A 22,572-nucleotide genomic window follows, 5' to 3' on the forward strand; every position below is an offset into this window, starting at 1 on the left:
CATCAGTTTCTTAATATCAGCTCTTCTACAGGCCTTGTGCAAATAAATAGCTGATAGCGAGCTCAAAAGCGACTTATTAAGCTATCGTTGTTTCAACAAAATAAATGCTGTTACACAGATCACATGATTAAGTCGATTTATCAGATGCTTCTAAAATACTACCTTTGAGTGCATATTTACCCTTAAACATAAGCATATTTAAAAGAGTTTGCCCTTGTTCATAGAGGAGTATACAATTTTCTATTTATCACAGGGTGCAATGCATGCAAGAATTATCTGAGAGTAGATGTTATATCCAAACTCACTGATTTGTCAAGCTTGCCAAGCTAAGTCCTGCATACCATGCTTTCTCAGATATCTAGAAACCCTTGTATCAGCAGTGCTACTTCTAAAAGCACCACAGCAAAGACTTATTTCAAGGAAGCCATGATTTCCAGCCTTTCAATTTTCCTTTAATGGAATCATGACTTCACATTCAAGGTCAGCTAGCAAGGATAAAAGGGATAGCAGGAGGAGAAATACCTTTCTGTGTACTTTTCCTCAACCACCTCAAGGCAACTACCTCTTCCTAACATATGTATGGAATATAAAAGGTACTTGGAATTGAATGTTTCATACATACTAAAAAAAAAAAAAAAAAAAAAAAAAGAGTAAATAATACTATAATATATAGCACTTTTAAGACCAATCTTTACTATTACAGCAAAATGGGACCCACTCACAGGAATAAAAACAAACACTTTTTACCTTGAAAATTTGTAAGTTTGAGGGAAGAACTGTTTTATATTTTTTACCTAAGAGTTTTATTTGTTGAGAAGAAAATAGCAATTTGATCAAAACTGCTAAAAATAACCTGATATAATTACATCAGTCCAATAAAAGAATAACTGCTTTCGCAAGTAGGGATTGCAGTAGATGCTTACTTAATGTGAGTCCAACATTCCATGACTAATGTGTGGATAATAATAATAAATCCAACAAAGTGAAAATAAATTAGCCCTGTTTCCATTAAAAATAAATCAAACAAAAAACAATACTGATATCAAACTATGCAATTCACTTAAAAAAAAAAGTTAATATTTGCTATGGCGCATTCAGTAAAAAAATGATCAAATAAGTCAAGCAAGGACGTCAGAATTGTGGAATTGTGAAGCTCCAACATAATTTTGCCTCATCGTTATTTAGACTAAGGCATTTCATACCTGCTCTATGTATCTTCCAGTTAAACCTTAGAAGCTACAGACTTACGAAAATAACAAGGAAAAAAATGCCTTAGAGCTGTATAAAAGAAACAGCTCTCAAACCAAAACTATGCAGAGATCAGAGAGGAGGGAAAAATGAGAAGCTTGCACTAGACTGACTGCAGTAGGGCAGTTTGGGAAAATATGAGTATTTTGAACCAAATCTATAAATGAACACATTTATGAAGGCTTAATGCAGTCAATTTAATAGGAGGCAAAATAGTTTGTGAAAACATACGGAAACATTTTCAGTGAATGATGTATAATGACATACTTTAATTCTAGGATACATTTGTAAAAAAAAAAAACTGCAAAAATGAGATTTTCATGAAACAATGTTTTTTCATTTTTTCTATTCCAACACCATAAAAAATAAAAACCTTTCCTTTTTTAGAATCCAGTAATTTGCTTTAGAATACTAAAGTATGTAATTTGTCCATTCTTTCTCTTTCTGATTGATAGGTTGTGGAACAACCTAGGAGCTCTGTGTATCATGGAAGATGCAGTCAGTCCAAGGAGATTAATCTGAACAGAGGACCAATTAAACACAACCCATTGTACAGCAACATCTTTTAAACCACAATATTGCTGTAACACAGTGTAGTTTGCAACTACTGATACTGGCATGACTAAAAGCTCTCTGTGTAAAAAATCCAGTAAACATGTCTAGATTAGAGATGGAGTACACGTGCACACACACACAAATTATGCTCTTTATGCTTAGCATTGTCCTGAGAACCTCTCATCTCTTGCAATAGATAGCTATGATCATACTTCTTCAGTAGTAGTAGAACCAAAATGGAATGGACAGGTTCTACTTCCACTGCCAAATACCTACAAGCAAGATCTGCCACAAAGTACTCTTTTGCTATGAAATGTAGTATGTCCAATTAACATTAGAATTGTTTCTACTTAATAAAATAAATTTACATTTTCTTTGTAAAAACACATTAAAGCATCATGGAAAACATGTCACTAATAGATATCATTATTTTTTTCTTTTTTCATTTTCCGTTTAGCATCACAGAATCAGTGCTATTATCTGACATTAATTAACCAATTACCTTTGCAGTTAAAAGTTAACTTACTTTATACTAGGGATGGTGGAAGCAGCTGGAAGAGGAGGTGAAAGCCGTGGTGGGACATCGTATTCTTCATTTATCAAATGACCATTTGAAAATACCTACAAAAATCATACAAAAGTTACAATGAGTCTCTCTTCCCATTTATCACCACAGATGATCCTCAACCAGATATTACAAAACAGACTTTGAGGGGGCTACACGTTAAAACTTTCCTAGGAGTTCATGCGACAGAACTATACTCAAGTGATTATTTTCATATTAATTTCAGCTTACCCCCATTTGGGAGCTGTAGAACATACTCACTTTAAATTTTACCAAAAGAGGAAGTTTTTTGTCACAGTTACTAGATGGACCACTCAGTTACAGCTGAACCACTTGGGGAAAATCAGGATTTCAAGATTGTAAACTGATGAAAGCAACAGAGATGGAGTACAGATGGAAAACAACAGGAACACCATGTTAAACACTATTTTTTAAACCTCTGTGGTGCTGTAACTGGCAGATTGTAAAATCGTCTTCTGAATTCTTAGCCATAACCAAGAGCAAAATGATTGTATTGTGATCGACAAATGAATCAGGGTTAAAAATTCATGAAGTGTTATCCTTGAGAATGTTCATACATCCTCAAATAGTAATTCATAGTTGTCAGTTACTCCATTTAATCAAGTGGCTTAGACCTATTAACCGAACATGACATTTCAAACAACATTTGGTTAAAGAAATACCTGCATAATTCTACTAGATTACAATTGCTCTTCCACACCGAGTAGTTATTCTGATTTGAGAAGTATTCCATCTGCCTCAATACTGTACCTAACCACAACTGGAATGTTAAATGGCTATTTGAATGTACTATTGAAGATATAAACCCAGTGTAGTTTAAAAGCAGATGAAAATCTATAATATTAAAAACTACAGTCTAGTTCTTAGTAAAATTTTGGTCTTTACCTCAGTTCTGATGAAAGAACATTCTTATTACACATAATACCACGACCTTCTTAAGGACTTTTCATCACATAAATAAATGCTTTTTACCATTAATAACTGAATTTTAAAAATCACACTTCCAAAATTATCATGATATCCATTTGATAAACAAATACTGTGAACTTGGGAAAAGGAAAAAAAGTGATGATTTTTAACTTTTGTACTGAATCACAAGCACAAGCTATACAGTTTTCAACCAAAAAAAGAGCAGCAACACTGAACTAATAATCCGCTCTATAATGAAATACTGAGCTGCTTTGATAAAGTAGCAATTAGAACAGAAATATGGATTTTTTTCCTAGGCCATCACCAATTGCTCTCTTTTCAAACCCAGGCCTCTGCAAGTACACAGTCTTGCAGGTTATTTGAAGTTGATTAATACTAGCACTACTGCTCCACTCTCTAATCTCTCAGATATCTTCAATTAACAAACGGAAACAATCCTCTTTTTTTTTTAATAGCAAAAACACCATAGTTCTAGACATACTATTCAGTGCAGCTAAGGACAGGCAATCATACTTCTTAGGTGACAAGCAGATGCCTCCCAGACAAATCAAGCTGAACAATCAGTGGAAAGATTGCAAGTGACAATTCCAAACGCCCTCATAGCTCAAAATGAATTATTGGACACTGCATTGGACTTTTGTCCGAGAAAAATCAAAAATGCTACGGAGAAATTACAACAACATACAACTCCAGCAGCTGGAGCTCTGACTTAAATCCAAAGGAAGAAAAATCCAGCTAAAGATATTTGCATTACTGTAAACAACTGAAAAAGAAAAAGGTATTTGCCATTACCGTGAATGAAGTTTAAAGTACTGATGATAATATCAAACCAAACAATGCAACAAAAGCTGTGCCATTGTACATTTTCAAGGCTACTGCCCATATAGTCAGTAGTAAAGATACAACATACTATTCCACATTTAGCTTCGCTTCTGATGTACTTGTTTCTACTTTCTTATGGTCAAGGTAGGTTAGATCTTTTCCATTAGATTATACTGAAGATCATCACTAATTTAATGTTCCTTTGAAAATAACATTTCACAGATAATTAAGACCACCTGATCATTAGAATATTTAGCTTTTGTTAACGTACACAATATAGCTAACAACTTTAGTGTACTTGTAAATATCATATATGTATATTACGTAGTTTACAGATTTAAGAGGTCAACTTGTTTTCCCTTCACCTTCCACAGAGGTAGCTACATCACTGATCATCAAACACAGAAATAATTTAGGCTTTTTCAAAGTTGACCTGAGATGCTGCATAACTGACTTCTGTTATGCCCCAACTGTATAAATCATTTGCTGAAAGAGCACAGCAAATCTAAAATTTTCTCTCCAAGCCATTTCTAGAATGTTTCATGTTAAAATTGGATTTTATCTTAGACCCTCATGAATGGTAGCTTTAGCAATTGCAGTATGTAACAAGCCATTTATTTATGGCCTGCTTATTATTAATAACCAACATGAAAGATTTAGAAACCCCAGCACTGTAGCCAAGGAAAACAATGCTGCAGTAGGATATCAAATCAAGGCTTCAATAAATTCACCTAATTTCGTACCTTGGCACCTTCCACAGGCAATTCATGACGTCTGTGTTTTCTCATAAATCCTTGCTCAGAACTTACGCGGTTGTGCCTTCCATTCATGTTTGAAATTGCAGTCAGTCCTGGTTTGGGAGAAGTGTCACTCCCCGTTCGAGATCCTACTAACTGACTTGTCCCAAACACATCTCTGGGACACCAGCCTTCAAGGGGCATCGGCTGGTCTCTGGAAGGCACGCTTTCTGGATGATGCAAGTGTCTGCTTATCCTGTTGTCTGGTGGAATTGGAGGAGGTCGTTCTGGTGGGGGTGGTGGAGGATCACGCAAGGGAGGTGGTGGTGCTGGCAAAGGTTTGTCTTGTTTCCTCATCATGCAAGGAGAAGACTAAAGAAAACCAAGTTTAGAAAAAAAAAGTTAAATATACATGTGTTTACTTCACTTCTTTCATGATCAAATAGTCTTACCATTCCTAATAGAGGTATTTTCTAGGCACCAGAAGAGAACCTGCCAGTAAGTTATAAATTAGTTTTCCCTTTCAACTCTGCAGACTACACGGTCTCTCTTCAAGAAATTATACCCTCATTTCTGCTGAATGAAGAACCACGGAAGAACAGGAGAAGAAAGACAATTGGCTACAGCAAACTTATGTAACTGATAATATTTCTCTAGAATCCTTTCTTCTGTTTTCCATAATGCTTACTTTGAATCACTTATTTAGCTGTTGAAAAGAATTCTGAGGAATGTTAAAAAAAATACACCATCTGGATGCAAGAAAAATAATAAAAAAAAAAACAACAAAAAAACTCATTCAAAAGCAAAATATTTCTGCCACGGAATAAATACAAATAAGCACTGATGAGGGCACAAGTGGAAAGAGAAAACAAACGTGTTGATTTTGCTGATACAAGAAGGTATGACTCCATTCTTCATATGACAATCATTATTAGAGTGTCTAATATTTTAGAATGGCAGTTCAATTTTTCAGGTGGCATTTTTAGTATGTATTTATGTTTGCAATTAGATAGTCTGCAAACAAGTTTTGCCAGCATATTTCCTTTTTCAGAACTGAACTGTGTCACAAATGGTAAAACTTTTTTCAAAATTATGTGCAAAAATACTAAAAAAAAAAGAAAACCAAATTTTCAGAAAGAGAATGTATGTAGATTTTCTAAACTACGTATAGTTTCTAAAAGCATAAATCTGATAAAAACAAAAGAATTTCAGTAGGAGAGAATTACTAGAAACATTACACAAAATTATGCTTAAGCCAGTTCTTCCTAGGTTATCAGGAAATATTTTTCTCCTACAGTTATAGTAATAAGCATAGGGAAGATTACTTCTCTCTGAATGTGTAATTTTCCTGGACTCTGGCAAGTCTGCATAATATTACCAGTTCAAGAGAGTGAGGCCACGAAAGTTTCAAAGGAAGAAAAGTATTTGGTTAGGGCACCAGTATTTTTAGTGCGACTCTTCAAGATGTTATTTATGTTAAAAAAAAAACAACCCAAAAACATTATTCTACCTGCAGGTCAATTCATATAAATAGGATACAATATTATTATATTAAATAAAGAAGTATTTAATCAAGATGCTAGTTAGGAAAAAGATTAATTCTCACTGTCAAGGCAGAAAGAAAACCAAGCAACCAAGCAGCAAGGAGTCATCCAAATTTTTTTGTTGTTGCTGTTTCCCACTGAAGAAAAGGTAGAGCTTTTGACTGTAATAGTAGTCTTGGTAGAACAACTTGCCTTTATTTTTAAACATGAAATTGCAATTGCTTGTTGTTTCCCATCTTGTTTCCCGTGCACCTCCCAAAATATTTTTATGTATATATGGAAAAGTATTATGGGAAAACAGAAGCATTTTCAAAATACTTTAAGAGAAAGACGTGAAGTGATATTAATGATATTTCTGATTCTATTTTTTTTTACAGTCTTTAATTTTGTACAAATAGTTTATCAAAGTATATTTTAAGAGATACGCCAAACATTCAGTTTATATTCTCAATGTGCTGCAATTTCCCTTGTATAACATAAAAATGCAATTAAAGAAGTTTGATAAAGAAACTATTCAAACTTCTATTCTTCTGTCTGAATTATAGACCATCAGAACTTCAAAAAGTTGATTTTCAAGCTTGAAGCAAAAACCTAAGAGTACCAAAAAGGTATTTCATACTGGATTACTATAAACAGACGAGTTTCAATTCATATTTAAAACTTGAATTTGAATTCACTATCTAAGATCAAAATTTGAATTGAAATCCTCTCTCTATACAGCTATTAAAATAAGCAGCTCATAACAGAGAGCAACAAACATAGCTGTTTTGCTTTATACTTACTTGAAAATTCTTTAACTCTTTAGCATCATTACTCTCAAAATACACAGTAAGTACGCAATTCATTAACTTCAGATATCCTTCTTTCCAAATTGGAAAGATATGGATTTAATGGGTGTTCTGTTCAATGGACATGAAACTTCTTGCAAGACCATACACAGTGAGTGCTTATTCAGAGAGTGTTGGTCAACGGCTCAACGAACAGGTGGAAATCAATGACAAAACTTGCAGATGACACCAAGCTATGTGGTGCGGTCAACGCACCCAAGGGACAACACTCCACCCAAGGAGACATAGACAGGCTTGAACAGTGGGCCCAGGAGAACATCATGAGGTTCAACAAACACATCCAAATGCAAGGTCTTGCACCTGGGTCATGGCAACCTCGATTATCATACAAGTTGGAGGATGTGAGAACAAAGGACAGCCCTGCCAAAAAGGACTGCTAGATGACAAGCTAAACATGAGAAAGCAGCGTGTCCTTGCAGTCAGAAAGCCAATATATCCCGAGCTGCACCCAAAGTAGCGTGGCCAGCAGGTTGAGAGGGGTGATCCTGCCCCTCTGCTCTGCACTGATGAGGCCTCACGTAGAATACTGTGTGCATCGTGGAGTCCTCAGTACAGGAGAGACATGGATCTATTGGAGCATGTCCAGTAGAGGGCCACAAAAACAATCAAAGGGATGGAACATCTCCCCCACTAAGACAGGCTAAGAGAGCCAGGGCTGTTCAGCCTGGAGAAGAGAAGGCTCTGGGGAGACCTGAGAGTGATCTTTCAATATTTAAAGGGGGGCTAGAAGAGAGAAGGGGACAAGGGGAGATTTAGACTGTATGTAAGAAAAAGTACTCTATAATAAATAGTGAAGCATTGGAACAAGTTGCCCAGATTGGTGGTGGAGGCCCCTATCCCTGGACACATTCAAAGCTGGACTGGACTCAGAGCAACTTGATCAAGCTGTAGGTGTCGTTGATCAGTGCAGAGGAAGTAGACTAGATGAACTTTAAAGGTCCCTTCCAACTCAAAAGATTCTATGATTATTATTTCCCCTGAAACTTGAGTCATAATATATGCCACTTGCAGTTTTGAAAGCAGGCTATCTGCACATATTTTTCTTGTTGAAGTGCTGTGCAAATGAGCACAAATAACCATCAGAGAACAACATGAAATTTTAATGAGATAAAGGCCTTTAAATCTACTTTCAGGAAATTTTCACTTTTATTTGGTTTCACAAATCAGGGTTTATTATAGAATTGACGTGTTAACAGTGTTGTTAAATTGATGTTTTTAAAATTCTGAGTATAACTAAGTATAATATAACCATCAGATTAAACAGGTCACATTTAACCAATGCATGTAGCTGTAATCATCTGACTATGTAACTTATGATGCAAGACAGGCATATCCAAAGTCAACTGAAGGAAACAAGGAAACAAGAATCTCTAAGTGACTTCATCAACGTTGATCTACTTGAGAACCTTGCTAAGCAACAAGGAATTAGAAGTCTTTTTGAACAAACCCCTGAAAAAGATAACACACACACAACATTTCTTAATAGTCAATATTCCAAAACAAGCAAGCAAGCTCACACTGAAAACAATCAAATAAATTTAGTGAATCTTCATGTATAAAGAAATAAGGGTCAGTAAGAGTTACCTTTGGTGATCCAGTTGGGCTGGCACATGGAGACCGTGCTACTCCCTTCTGAATAAGATCCAGACGAGGAGGTACAGGTGGAAGACTAAGATGTGGGATTTGCAGGGGGTCTGGAAGTGGTTTTCTTCTTTGTGCAAGAGGGGAAGATCCTGGAGAAGTCACTGGTGAATTCTGCCTCTCATTGCACTTCAAGACATAAAAAAAAAAATTACTGGAATTTACTTGATGATCAAGTAAATAACTTTCATTTTGTAAGAAGAACATTTTATACTTGCCAGGCATTTACTGATAGTCATTTATCATAATGGACACCTCACAACTCTTAATTCATGTATAGGTACTCAGATCCTGATTAGTGGATAGAAGTCTAAAAGTCCATGTATCTCAAAACTATATTAATTTGTGATAAAAATTAAAGAAAATATATTCCAGTAATTTGTTTAAACAAGCAATTCTTGCCATCATAAAAGAAACAACAACAAATGTAAAAAGTGATTCTGCAGTAGTACTGCAGTAGTACTCTTGATAACCTTTCTATTAATAAGTATTCCATCTCATAATTATCTATGTGCAACTTTCAAAGCCGGATGCTCATTATATTGTCTGTTAACAACAACCCACTGTTATATCATGTCTCCACAAAAACAAAAAACAAAAAACAAGGAATAAGTCTTCTGAAAACTTACTAAGCAAAATCATCAAGTCAGTAGACAACGAATTTATTTCCTTCCTCGCTGATTAGCTGATAAATATCACCCTCAAGTGACAAATCATGATTTCTTTTCCTTGACTCATCCTTTCAAATTCATAGGCACAGTGGAAGTTGACAACGTTCTTTTAAAATACCATTTTTAATTATTTAAAAAATGAGAAAATATGCTATACTACAATCAGAATCAAAGATTTCACTCAGTCTACGTTTCACCTACTTCTGCAGTTTTTCAACTAACTGGGCAAGTTCAAACATGCAGTTCAATTTATTCCATAAATCAGTTCAAGGCACACCTGTGAACCTACTGTAATTGTATCGGCATACACTAAGTAAATCTGGATGTTCATGCCATTCTGTGTTATTTTTGGCAGTAGTTAAAGTAGCTTCACAACATTCACAGGAGTCATCAGACTCAGATCACTCATGCAGTGAGTATTCTCACTATGCAACTTGCTTATAGAGACTGTCTTCTTACTATATAAAGCACATAAAATTGTTCACGCAAATGCATCTGCTAAATCATTTTGATCAAAATTTTCCCCTCCGTTCATAAGATTTCTGACATCAACATGGTACATCCTACAGATGTAGGTTACAACAGAGAGGTTACAACAGAGATTAGGACTAGGAAGTTCTTCAGTAGAATGAAATCAAAGTTATTTTTCTTTATATATACTGACTATATTAAAGAGTCTGAAAACTCCATAAATTCAAAAGTAGATCTAGGCAAAACGATCTAGTATTTTAACTCTTAACTCAATACCTTGTGTTTTACATCTTAGTGTAATATTCTATGCAATTGGGATCTGCTACCAGATTTCCATCAGAAATAGAAGCCACAACCGTACTACAAGGCAAGAAAAAAAAAAAAAAGAGAGGGACAAGCAGGAAGCTGTTGAAGAGCTAGAAGACTGAGTTTCAACTCCTTTGCCAGAATGACTTTTTGTGACACTTTTTATCTTACCATTTGGTCTATAAGTGTAAGGTCAGTGTCACAACTGCATATTCAAGAGACTGAGCAATTGAAAATTCACACTCTTAATGTCTCCCAGAAGCTTCCCAGCTTCTCTTTTCTTAGTACTTCTTCACTGAATGTACATACTAAATGACTTGAAGTCAATACTTAATTTTAACTTTTTCCTTCAATTGATGAATGTCCCTGACCTCAACTGTAAGGCCAGGAGGATAAATACATGAAAGACAGGTGAGGTGCTTACCCTCACTGATCACTATGAAAAGGGAACTAGATGAATAACTATGCTAGATACTTATCTTGCAGGCATGCCTGAGCAACCAGAATTATAAATTGACTATAAAGTGAATGTCAGTTCATTTGCCGTAATAGAAAGCATCCATCAGTTAAATATCCTAATAAACACTGTGTCAATGAATAGCATTAGTTTTCAAAGTTCAGTTACATCTCCACCAAGCATTCCTAAACACCAAAAGCCATATTAATATAATATATTCAATCCTTTGACTTCAGCATCAGACAGAAGATTAATTTATTCCTCAACATTTTTTTAAATAGATCTAAACAAGTAGATCTCACACCTCCAAAAAATTACAATTATTAAACATAAATGGAAGTGGTGTAATAAGTTTCTTCATTTATGGTAGGTCAAAAACTGAACCAATGATGGCCAACAGGCTATCTAATAACTTGTGAGGCATGTGAAGAAAAAAGAAAATTGCTAATAAAATTTAACAGTTACTCCACCCTATAAAGAAGCTTAACCCATTCAACTGTTTGGTGTCGAAGTATGAGAGAGCACTTTGCTGGGAGAAACTAAAAACTATGATTCTTTGTTAAAATCTACAAACAAACAAAAAATATCCCACAGCAACAAACATTTTCTTCAGTACTCACTGTCAGATTTCCTTCACATTCTCATTTTTTAAAAAAGTACATTTCTTTTTATATCCAACCTGTCTAGTTGCATAATTGTTTGATTTTTCAAATGAGATGGCTGCATTTCTTATCGATGTCAGGGTATCAACAGATGTACTTAACAAGTACTATTTTTGACACAGAATGCAACCTCTTAAAAAAACCTGAAACATTTGCTATGGACTAAATACTTGAATTTTTTTCTGCTCATTATCTATTGGAGATTTCCATGCATTTTCCTGTTAGTGGAAAAAAAAGAGTAACAAGAACAGCACAATGGGAAAAAGGAAAAACAAGCAATTAAGACACAAACAAATAGAAAGGAACTGGACATGACAGAAGACAGACCTTCAGTATACAAAGGGGCTCTGCTGCAACACAGACCTGTGCAATAAAGATGTAATTAAGGAAAAGAACACAGGCTCCTTTCTAAGGACTTGGATTTCATCTAGTTGGCACAACTGCTGCCAAGGGACAAGCAGCTGTGACTTATTTTTGCAACTGGACTGCAGTGTGGAACACAGCTGCATGATTTAATCAGATGTATCTATTACTGGGAAATAGTGGTATCAGTTTTCCCCCAGTAGCTGTGAATTTAAGTTTCTTTTCTGACATTTATTACTACAGAGTTAGAAAATTCTCAGTGATGAGAAAATTAGCAGAAGCTTTGGCACCACTTTGGTTTATAAAGAATTATCTGAAGATAATTTTGAAATAAAAAAAAGCTGCTTGATGAGGCCGATAAACAGACTAATTGCAGTGCATTTCTTTGAAACCTTTGATACTGTTGGTCTGCTGCTGTTGCTGCCTCATACACAACACCTATAAGAACAATTATTCATTTGTTTAAAAGTGGATATATTCACTCCATTAAATAATCGATTATTCTTTTCCTTAAAACACTCTCAACTCTGAGGTCCCTTGGGGATTTAATGCAGTTACCACTTACTGTTTATGAGTATATTTCAGAGATAGAAAGATAAACTGCAAAATTTGTATTTTTATGGCATCCAACTTATATTTATAACTCATAAAGGTACAGGAGATGATGAAAAGTTTTAATCTTCCTTACACATTAATGACAATTTCATAAAGTTTTCAGTACAAGTCTCAAAGGCAACAACAATGCAACTCCTATGAGGCATTCAAGAAAATGAGGACTGATTTGAAAATTTCAGCAACACATCTTGAAGCTCCACATTTTCAGAAAGCTTATGTCACTGGAGCTTTCACTGATTATCAGGCTTAAGTTCCCAACTCATTAGCAGCCAAATACGACAAGATGATTTTCCTCAGTAATACTATCACATGGTCAAGCCAGATGATTTGAGAGAAAACGAACCCACTTGATTTTCAAAGGTTGGCATCTTTATTACAACCCTTGCAATAAAATATGAATTGACCAATATGATGATTAGGATCACGAAATAACTATACTATCAACTTGCCTGCAAATGATTATCCGTGTCCTTTCATCTCCATTGTTTCTATATCCCAAATGACTCCATAACACAGCCAAAATGCAGTACCATGTTTATATTAACAGCATTAACAAGAAACAAAAGACAAATTCAGAGAGGGTAAAATCCTACAAAATATTGCAGTTTCTCCTACTAGGCTCTGAGGAAGTATTATTTAACAAGAAAAATGAATAATGCTTAAGACTTAGACAAGGGTGAATTATAAAACAAAAAATGTGCACAAATAACAATATATGCTATATATGGTGATTTACTTAGAAGCATAACTCTACAACCACTGGTAACAGTTTTTAGAAGGCAACAGCAGCTGAAAATCACATGATAACATGGCATTTCAACATTTCCAAGTAATGATTTAAACTGGCTAAAAAAAGAGTGAAAAATATTGTTTCTAAAACTCCAGAAATAAATAGTAGGTTTCTTTTATTGAACAATGAAATTAATGACATAAAAACAGCAAACATCTAAGCATTCAAACAGTAGATACGGAAAACAAGACTTCTTAGTTTAAAGCTTACAGTTCCTTCTTTTTAAAAAACCTTAATGCATTTTTACCTTATCACAAAAGAGATAGTGTTATAAAAGTCTATCAATTCAAGGCTATCTCACAAAGGTCTGGGTGCAGACTGCAACTTAAGTCTCATCAGGAGGAATAAACTGTTCCTGAGTGTAGGCTATGTTGTATTACATACATAAGAATGTTTCATATGACTTAAGAGGTTAGGAAAGATTATTGGAAGTATGCATATTAAATGACAGGTGCATTCAGGTTCCTTAACATACAATGATAAGGAAATGGAAGAGTAAGATGTTACAGAATTAATTTCAAGTCAACTACTTAATCTAGATGACCTTAGTAAAAGGCAAAATATAGAAATTGCACTGTAAAATTCAGTGTTGCATGGCCAATGAGAATATTATTCAAAGCTAAAACATGAGAGGAACTCTGCAAACAACCAACAATATAAAATTTCGTTAATGACAGCTCTCATTTGTGATATAATCTTCCACAATCAATATAAAAATCCCAAAAATGAACACAGAGCACTTTGAGAACAAATACATCCAGAAACACAACGCTACTATGAATTTCAGCTTTCTCCCTCTAAAATTACCTAATAAAATCCATTTTATATTACAGAAAAAATTATAGATAACTTACATGAAGTATGACAAAGAGGCACTTATGTGCAACATGATTTGGGTTCCAAGCCATCTTTACAAACAGTACAAACATTACAAACAGTAATATTTACTATCAATGGATAAGCTCACGTATAATCCTAACATATTTGTTGCTTCCTCCATTATGAACAAAGTTAACTCTATTCACATCACACGACAGTCAAGATATATATGTAATTTTTTCCTATTCGCTTTTAGTATTCTTGCTGCAAAATCAAAGCATTTTGCTTTTCACCCTGAGAAGTTTTCAATGAGTTTCTGAAATCTTCAGCATGAAATGCAGTCTCTCATTGTTCAGTCACAGGCAGCATTATTTAAAAATATACAGCTTTATTTGTTATAAAATATTTGAAACTATACCTTTCGGACTGAAGCCAATCGGTTCATCATCAAAGACTCCTCCCTATCATCATCATCATCCAAGTCCAACATGGGCATACTAAAGCTATCGATAATACTGCAACATCTGGAGTTTTCATCTCTTGGATCAAACGGATCCACAATAATTGGTTCAGTTCCTTTGATTTCACAGCGACAGAAAGGACAGCCTTGGCCATCAGATTCCTATAGTAAAACAGAAAAGACACATAAATTATTAAAAATAAAAAAGAAGAACTTTAAAAAGTATGCAAAATATAAGGTCATTACCTTTCTATACAAAAATGCCCCTTTCTTGGGTCTCTTCAAGTTTCATAGATATTTCACTGCAGCTAATAGTAAAATGATCGTGCTTTTAAAGCTATCTTCCAATCACTACATTCCATTTAAAAATAACTAACCATAAAGGAACTGTTATCTCTACAGAGCATCAAAAATAATTTTGCCTTTTTGAATTACAATTTTCATACTTCTTCAGAAGAATAAAGGCAAGGTTTGCAGATAGAGATAATGCATTTTATCTCTCCTATATTAAATACAAAATATTTGGTTTTAATTTTTATTTAGAAAATACCAATGAGCTTCAGAGTGTGCAGTTCTCATTCTCTGCAGTACCTCTTGAACATTCAGAAATATGCATTCAGAATTTTAAGGGTGAAAACTTTCTTGACGTTTAAATAGCAATAACTCAATAACATTTTCATCAAATTATGTAAAGCAAAGAACGGTCTTCACACATTTTTTAAGAGAAGTATAGATGTGGCACAAAGGGTTTAGTGATATTACTTGGAGGTCAGGTTGGGTTTCACGGTCCTGGTCTACTTCAACATAGACAGTTCAATGATTCTTTGCTATCAGAAAAACAAATTACTTGAGTTTTAATTTCTAAGGGGTATAATGTGCTAAATGATTTTCAAGCAGCCATATTTGTATTTATTTTTATCCATTTCAGAAATATGTATTTTTTTCCATGAACAGGCACCATGTTGATTTGATCTTAAAAACAGAACAAAAAAATAAACCACAAAAAAAAATAAAACTAAAACCAACCAAATAAAAAAAAAATCACATTAAAAAAAAAAATAAAATCCCTGAAGATTTAAGAGATCAAAATAATTCAATCTGAATTCAGAAGTTACATTGGGTCATATTCATAGTCATGTAATAGGGATTAGAAGAAGATGATCTTTAGGGTCCCCTTTCAAAATAAACTGCACTATGATTCTATAACGAAAATAAAAAAAATAAATTTTAAACAACCTACCAAAATGTCTCAAGTGAACTGTCCTGTAGTCAGGAAATGTCATCAAGCAAGCACAGCTTTTTGATTTCTCTTTATTATTATATAATAATAAATATCTAATTTATTACATATTATATTATATATATATATTATATAATTATTATATAATAATAAATATATAATTTATTGACAGATTTCTTTTTTTTTTCCCAGTATTATTTTCTTCTTGACACTTGACAAGAACACTTGACAATTCTCACTGAACTGACTGGTGTTTTTATAGCCTGTGGAAGAACTGGGGCCAGATAACTATAAATGATATCTCTTTACAACAATCACATATATTTACAGACTTAGTATTGGATTTTCGTTTTGTATGCAAAGATCCCTGTAATCTACTTGTAGCACTGCTGCATCCTAATTACAAAGAAGCAGTCAACATCACTTATGATTACCTCAAAAAAAAATACATCGAAGATTTATGGATCTACTGAAGTAATCACTGTCATGTAAACAGAAATTCTCCCTTATTCATACATTTTAATGGCCGATGTTATTAAAAAACAAGGAAAAACCCTCAAAAACAAAATAGAAACAACAACAAAAATACCAAACGAAATATCTGTATAGATAAGGCACAGAGCTTTGCAATTGCCAGGCTGTCTTGTGTCAGTGTTTTCAAATAGCTGTGTACTAGCAATTTCCTCTCTTTTCAAAAGTTACAAATTCATCAAAACATACTGAGTAACCAACAACAGCAGACTCATATTCAACAGTAGGAATAATGAAATTAAAACTGAGAGCTAAACTCTATATGAATACATAGTTTTGCCCACATTTTTAGAACATGGAGAAAGCAGCTATTGTGAACCTTACAATACAGTACATATGTCCATATGTTTTTAGAATTAAGACCAAAACAGTAGTTTTTACAGAAGAGATTCCTTAGGAATAAATTTTCATCTTATTGCATAATACAAAAGTAAGATTGTTAAACCAAGACTTAATTGAGAAATTGATCTCCCTAAAGGTGAACAACATTGAATCATCCTTGGCATTCTATGCAGATCTGATATTGCTTACTCAATTTATTAAATAACACATTTTTTCTACTTAGTGAAAACATCTGTATTGGACTGCTGAGGCATATCTAATGAGGCATTATGCTGGCAATTAAATGGTATCCCAGAAGCCTGCAACAGCTGGTGCTGCTACAGTGCAATATTTCTTCATTGTCTCACTAATTATACAAAAGTTAAATTTGTAATGAAATCTAAAATGTACCTGGCCAGTTTTCACTGACTGCAACGTTCTGATGAAGCTTGATGCTTTTGAAAAGGTCAGTTCTCTAAGCCTAAAATGTTTTGTCATGTTCTTCCTGAATTCCTAGCCATTAACCAAAATACTGAGTACATTAGTTTCTTGAATGTCCAGAATTGGAGCACATATCTAGCTCAACACTGTAAATTAATTGCTACCATAACATCAGAGATGTAGCAATCAAAAGTGCAAGGACCTTCAGTTTCTAAGAAGTTAAGTCAAAACAGAACAACAAAAAACCCATAACCAAATAGCTACAGATGTCACAATTTTAGAATTTCGTAATTCAAAGATGAACATAATTAGATGTCTGTTTATTATTAAAAATGAAACTGTAAAATAATTCCATTTTTATTTCTCATTTTAGGAATATCTTTTTTTCTGCTCTCTGCTGCTACTTAGTAATGAAACAAATTCCTATATGAGCATGTGTAAAAGAGAATTTTATGAGAACTTCTCGTCTTGGGGAACTTGAAAGATTTGTGTTTGGAGCAAATTCAAATTTCAGAAAGAGAAACAACAGAAAATTGAAAATTGGGAATCTTTTTCAGACAGCTTTATTGCTAATAAAAGAAAAAGTCAAATGATACTTGTGATTGAGTTGGCTTGCCAATGCAAGTTTTGTTCACATACAAGACAGAAAACATCCAAACCTGCGTCACAAGAAATTCTGTATGTTTTCAGAAATATTCTGTAAGTGACATTGATATCACAGTTTTTCTCTCTGTTGAGCCTCTTACCTCAAGAATCAGCTAAAATCTAGGTGGGTTTAGTGATTTATATGTTATCAACACAAAACACAGGAATCCTAAAGCTTATTTTTCATTGAGCCTTATGTGACATTTACTACTAATTCCTCTTCTTAGAGAAGACACCCTGTCTCATTATAAAACCCTGTCTGGTCAATCATTCACTCCTGATTGCTTCCTGTCCTCTTATTCCTCTTGAACATATTGTCAAGTGACCTTGGTGGCATAACTAGATCAGGAGTCCATCTGTCATTGTCTGAAGATACTTAGAAAATTATTTCCACATTAGCAAGTTAGAAAATGGTCGGTCTACAAGTCAGCAAGTCTACAAATCTAGATTTTAATGACTCTTAAAACTTTGTTTTTAATAGATTTTAGTCCAGTAAATTAAATATATATATTATTTCAAATAGGTAAGACCTTGAACCCTCTTGCTGAGTACCTAGAAGAGTAGAAACAGTAAATCCACCGTAAACAGAGATGTAACAGAGAGTTCCATCTATTTCTAACTTAACTATGACTGTACCTGCCATGCCGTAAGACAAGAGGTGCACATGAGGTGTCCACAAGGCTCAATCTTTACATCCTTGTCATTCTCTGCACAGATTTTACATAGCTGAAAAGTGGAACCCATTTCACAGTACAATTCATACTGTTCCTGTAACAACAGAAAGTCAAGTTATTTCTTTACTGCAATTTATTTATAAAGAATATACTGCAGCACTACTAGTGGCAAACATTTCTCTGAATCCTACTTTCCAACCCACTCTACTAATATTCAGGTAGTCTACTGATACTACTTAATTTATTTCTTCCTCAAGTTAACAAATCTGTGCCTTTTTTTTTTTGGGTCAAACTTTTAAGTACTATATTGATGCAAAGCATACAGCCTGCTTTTCCTTGGTTGCAGTTAAAAGGAAGATAAGGAACACATACAAAGGGAGAAATTCAGTGCTGCATGGAAGCAAAATGGAGATCTCTTTTTTCTTATTCTATGAGTTTAGAACTAACAAAAGCTACTGGACTCAAAATTGACAAATGAGGCGTTTCTACCTACAGCTTGGGTAGTGTTTTCCACTGAAGTAAATAACCCTTGTGAAGGTAGTATGGGCAAGAACATCCCTGGAAGATTACACAGCAACAGTCATTAACAGATCACTGAGCACTTTGTATTCTTACAGGACCGACAGTAAGGTACAAGAAGACTTTCAGGCAAAATAAATAATAGGTAAAAACTCAAGTCTAGAACATCTAGACTTAGGAAAAGCATTTCTAGAAAGTTTTTTTGTCTTGAAAAGAAAAAAAGATTTTGAAAGCTAAAAGTAAGAATAATCAAAGTCACAGGAAAATAAGTAGCTACTGCTCCGTAAAAGAAGAAGAGGTCAGGCAAAAGAGAATACAGTTTATATCTGTAGCTGTAGTCAGTGTGTACTAAAGATGCTTATGGTGGAGCTCTTGCAAAGAATCCATCTGCAGCAATCTAGATCTGGAGCTAGTTTTATACAATCTTTTAATAGTTTAATCAGCTCCTACTGACAATTTTAAACTACTGCAGCTAGATATTGTTTAAGGAAGCATTCATGTAGTTCAGACTAAATTACTTTGAGCATTAACTAATAGATTCCTCCTCACTACAAGTTCAGAATCAACTGGATTCATTAGCAAAATACTGGATGACTGGCTTGCATAAAACAGGACAATCATTGAGAGAAAGTAAGAATAATATTTTTGTAAGGAAAAACTTTTTGTGCAACATATCTGATATCTCTTTCATTACTACTCTAAGTTTGGAGGGAAAAGAGGGAAGGCAGAATGGTGAATGGGCTTACATCTTCCTCAGGTAATTGTTTGTAGGAATTCTCTCAAAACAGATCTTTTGGAAAAATATTTTCATAATGGTATTTTTTTGATATCAGAAAGAAATGAATATTTCTAAAATACTCCCAATTACACTAAATTACAGCAGATCACCCTTCTGCTCTGATGAAATAGAAGACCATCTAAAACCAGTACAGTTTTAAAGAGTTGTATCTAGCCTGATGTCTTTCCTTGAAGACATCCTCTGTCTCTACCCCGTACTGTATTTTTTTGTAAAGATGAATACTCTGCAACTGCATACCTAAACATTCTAGTATTAATTTCAGCACCATTTTTAATGAAGCCTTTGTCTTTTGACAGTTATTTCCTATTCCTTGAATGTCAAACATCTGCACAGTATTATATCACATCATCACCTAACAAGACTACAAACATCTAGATGGTCTGCTCTCTGGAAAGCAAGTTCCTTTAAGCACTTAATTATTTCTGTTGCTTTTCATAGATCTCTCTTTTAAGTCTCACAATAAACAGAAGAAACAAGAGACCAGAGAATTGTTTTGTGGGTTTTTTTTTTCTTTTTCTTTTTTTTTTTTTTTTTTAAACAAATAAACTAAAGTTTTCCTCCTGGATCTGTCAACAAACTGTAGCATACTTATTCAGGCTTAAAAACTATCAACTGATCTTGATTTTATTCCTTTACACTTACATGCTGTTATCAAGTAAGCTCTAAGCTACATAAACATATGACACAAATATCAGAAAAATCTTTAACAACCATTAACTCATTTCTCACATAGATGAGCCTTAGAATAAACAAAATTTTCCAAGGCATACTGTCTGCATCATCATTGGCTCTAGAGTTTAAATGGTTATTAAGTTCTTCCTCATCTAAGCCCTTCTATCAACAACGCATTTTCACTCTCATGAATTCATTTCTCACATTTTAATAAAAGCTTATTATCGCTACTAGATGAGATCCTACGGGAAGTGAAGATTAAAAAACAACTGATAAACTGTGCAACATACTTGCGTGACCTTTATGTGATCATGTGGTGTAGGTTCACATAATCCTGTCAGATCAGGATTGTAACTTCGTCCATCTGGGAAGAGATAGCTGTATCACAAAGAAATTGTTATAAATATGCACATTTCTTCATCTTTGTTACATAAATAATGCCTATGAAATTTCAGAGAGACAGTATAAGTTACAGCAGTCATTAACTAAAATGCATAATTGTTTTCAAGATTAGTCATCTTTTTCAACTTCTGCGTGCAACTAATTGCTACAAGTTAATTTTGTTACATGCTAAAGTTCACTTATAAAAGCATTAGGAAGATGTTAACATCACAATCATAATCACCAGCAGAATGCATATGAGTTATCGCAGATCATCTTTTTGAAGCACCTAGACGCAATATTATTTTTGATCTTCATTTTACAGTGAACTTATACTTGGATACGTTCGTTGTGATCTCAGAATACAAGCATAGTGCTAAGTGACCCTGTAGACTATTTCAACCACTGCAGTATAAGAGATAGCAACATACATTCGTGAACATCTGTTATTTTGATAAGAATTTACACTGAGAATCTGAGACGCAGACTGGACTTTAGGACAAGAACAGATGGAAGCTTTTCAAACTTGTGGGAAACCAATAAGTTAATGATATTATTGAGTTGTTCTATACTGAGATTTATGTTACCTCAAACTCGGAAACAGTTTCCTGAAAGTCAGGTTGTTAAGAGCCACCCGTGAAAAAGCTATATTTAAATATGGTACTAACACTTCATCTAGAATTAATATTCTCAGCTTCAGTTTTTGTTTGCCCAATTTTGATTGCAAAAATTGTGTAGTAGTAACACTACTGTAATAAGTATGTTTTATTTTACAAAGGCAATAGCTAAAGTAATATGATGTCTTCCAAAATATGAAATCAAGTATTAAAGTCAACTGAGTAAAACTGGAATTTTGCAAAGAAATTTGTCAATTTTTGAGGAATGATCAATTTTTTTTTAATTCATTATGATCATATATATGATCGTTACAAGGATATACCAAAATGTAACAAAAAAAGATTTTGACGCTGAATATTTGTGTGTCACATCAACCAATGCAGTACAAGAAAACCCTACTTCTCATAAACTTAGATTCTTTTATAATTAGAAATCTTTTCAGCAAACCCTTCAAACCTGGAAAATGTTTTGGCTGCACCATACATAAAAAAGCAATTGCAAGGCTTTCAGATCATTGTTCAGAGCTAGACATATGAGTAACTGCCAGTAGTAATTGCTCAATAAGCTTAAGTGCATTTGTGACTCTTACTGGGAAATAATCCAAGTGACAGCTACCCAATTTTATTTTCTCCTAGAATTTATCCACTATGAGATAAGTCTTTCGTTAACTTTGGTTAATGGAATTACCTGGAAATAAGAAAAAGGATGGACTTTAATCTCCAAAGAAATGGCAAATGTCATATCTAGATTTTCTGTTTCAAAGATCTTTAATATTTACCCATCTGAAGCAACAGAAGAAGAAAACCAGGATTTAATTCCTATGGTAACTACAGAAATTTGTACTTACAATCCTTCCCGACTGCCATCAATCAAAGCTTGAAACAGAGGCTTATTGTGAGGTATGGTCTGCAGTATGTTCCCATCACCAGTCACATACCCAATGGCCCACTGCCCCAAGCGAGTACAACTCAGTCTGAAAATATAGCTTGATAAAACAAGATGAATAAAAAGTCAGCATTAGATGGACTTGGGCAAATTCAGCACGTAACCTTAAATAAAGCATCTTTTATTCCATCAGTTCCCCATAAACAAAAGAGGATAACAGTATCTTCCTCAACGCAAATTTTCATTCGCTTGATTTTTCTCAAAGTGAAAGATGCACATTTACTGTGAATAGTCCTACATTACATATATTTAGACCATAAA

General features: G+C 33.9%; 1 protein-coding gene across 4 annotated transcripts in view; it reads right to left on the reverse strand.

The window, feature by feature from the left end:
* CBLB (Cbl proto-oncogene B) overlaps nucleotides 1-22,572 on the reverse strand; it is a 142,122-nt gene that overhangs the window by 40,208 nt on the left and 79,342 nt on the right. For all 4 annotated transcript variants that reach the window (XR_008210930.1, XM_052702660.1, XM_052702642.1 and 1 more), the window contains 7 exons: nucleotides 22,214-22,351; nucleotides 20,658-20,745; nucleotides 18,340-18,471; nucleotides 14,484-14,687; nucleotides 8,855-9,040; nucleotides 4,885-5,250; nucleotides 2,330-2,424 (listed from right to left, as the gene is read on the reverse strand). Coding sequence is in view for 3 of the 4 variants with exons in the window: in XM_052702660.1 (XP_052558620.1) it covers nucleotides 2,330-2,424; nucleotides 4,885-5,250; nucleotides 8,855-9,040; nucleotides 14,484-14,687; nucleotides 18,340-18,471; nucleotides 20,658-20,745; nucleotides 22,214-22,351 (1,209 nt within the window). In the remaining variant the exon portion in view is untranslated. The remainder of the gene's footprint in view (nucleotides 1-2,329; nucleotides 2,425-4,884; nucleotides 5,251-8,854; nucleotides 9,041-14,483; nucleotides 14,688-18,339; nucleotides 18,472-20,657; nucleotides 20,746-22,213; nucleotides 22,352-22,572) is intronic.

Source organism: Tympanuchus pallidicinctus, unplaced genomic scaffold (genome assembly GCF_026119805.1).
Source record: "Tympanuchus pallidicinctus isolate F22 unplaced genomic scaffold, pur_lepc_1.0 scaffold10, whole genome shotgun sequence".
Taxonomy (NCBI): domain Eukaryota; kingdom Metazoa; phylum Chordata; class Aves; order Galliformes; family Phasianidae; genus Tympanuchus; species Tympanuchus pallidicinctus.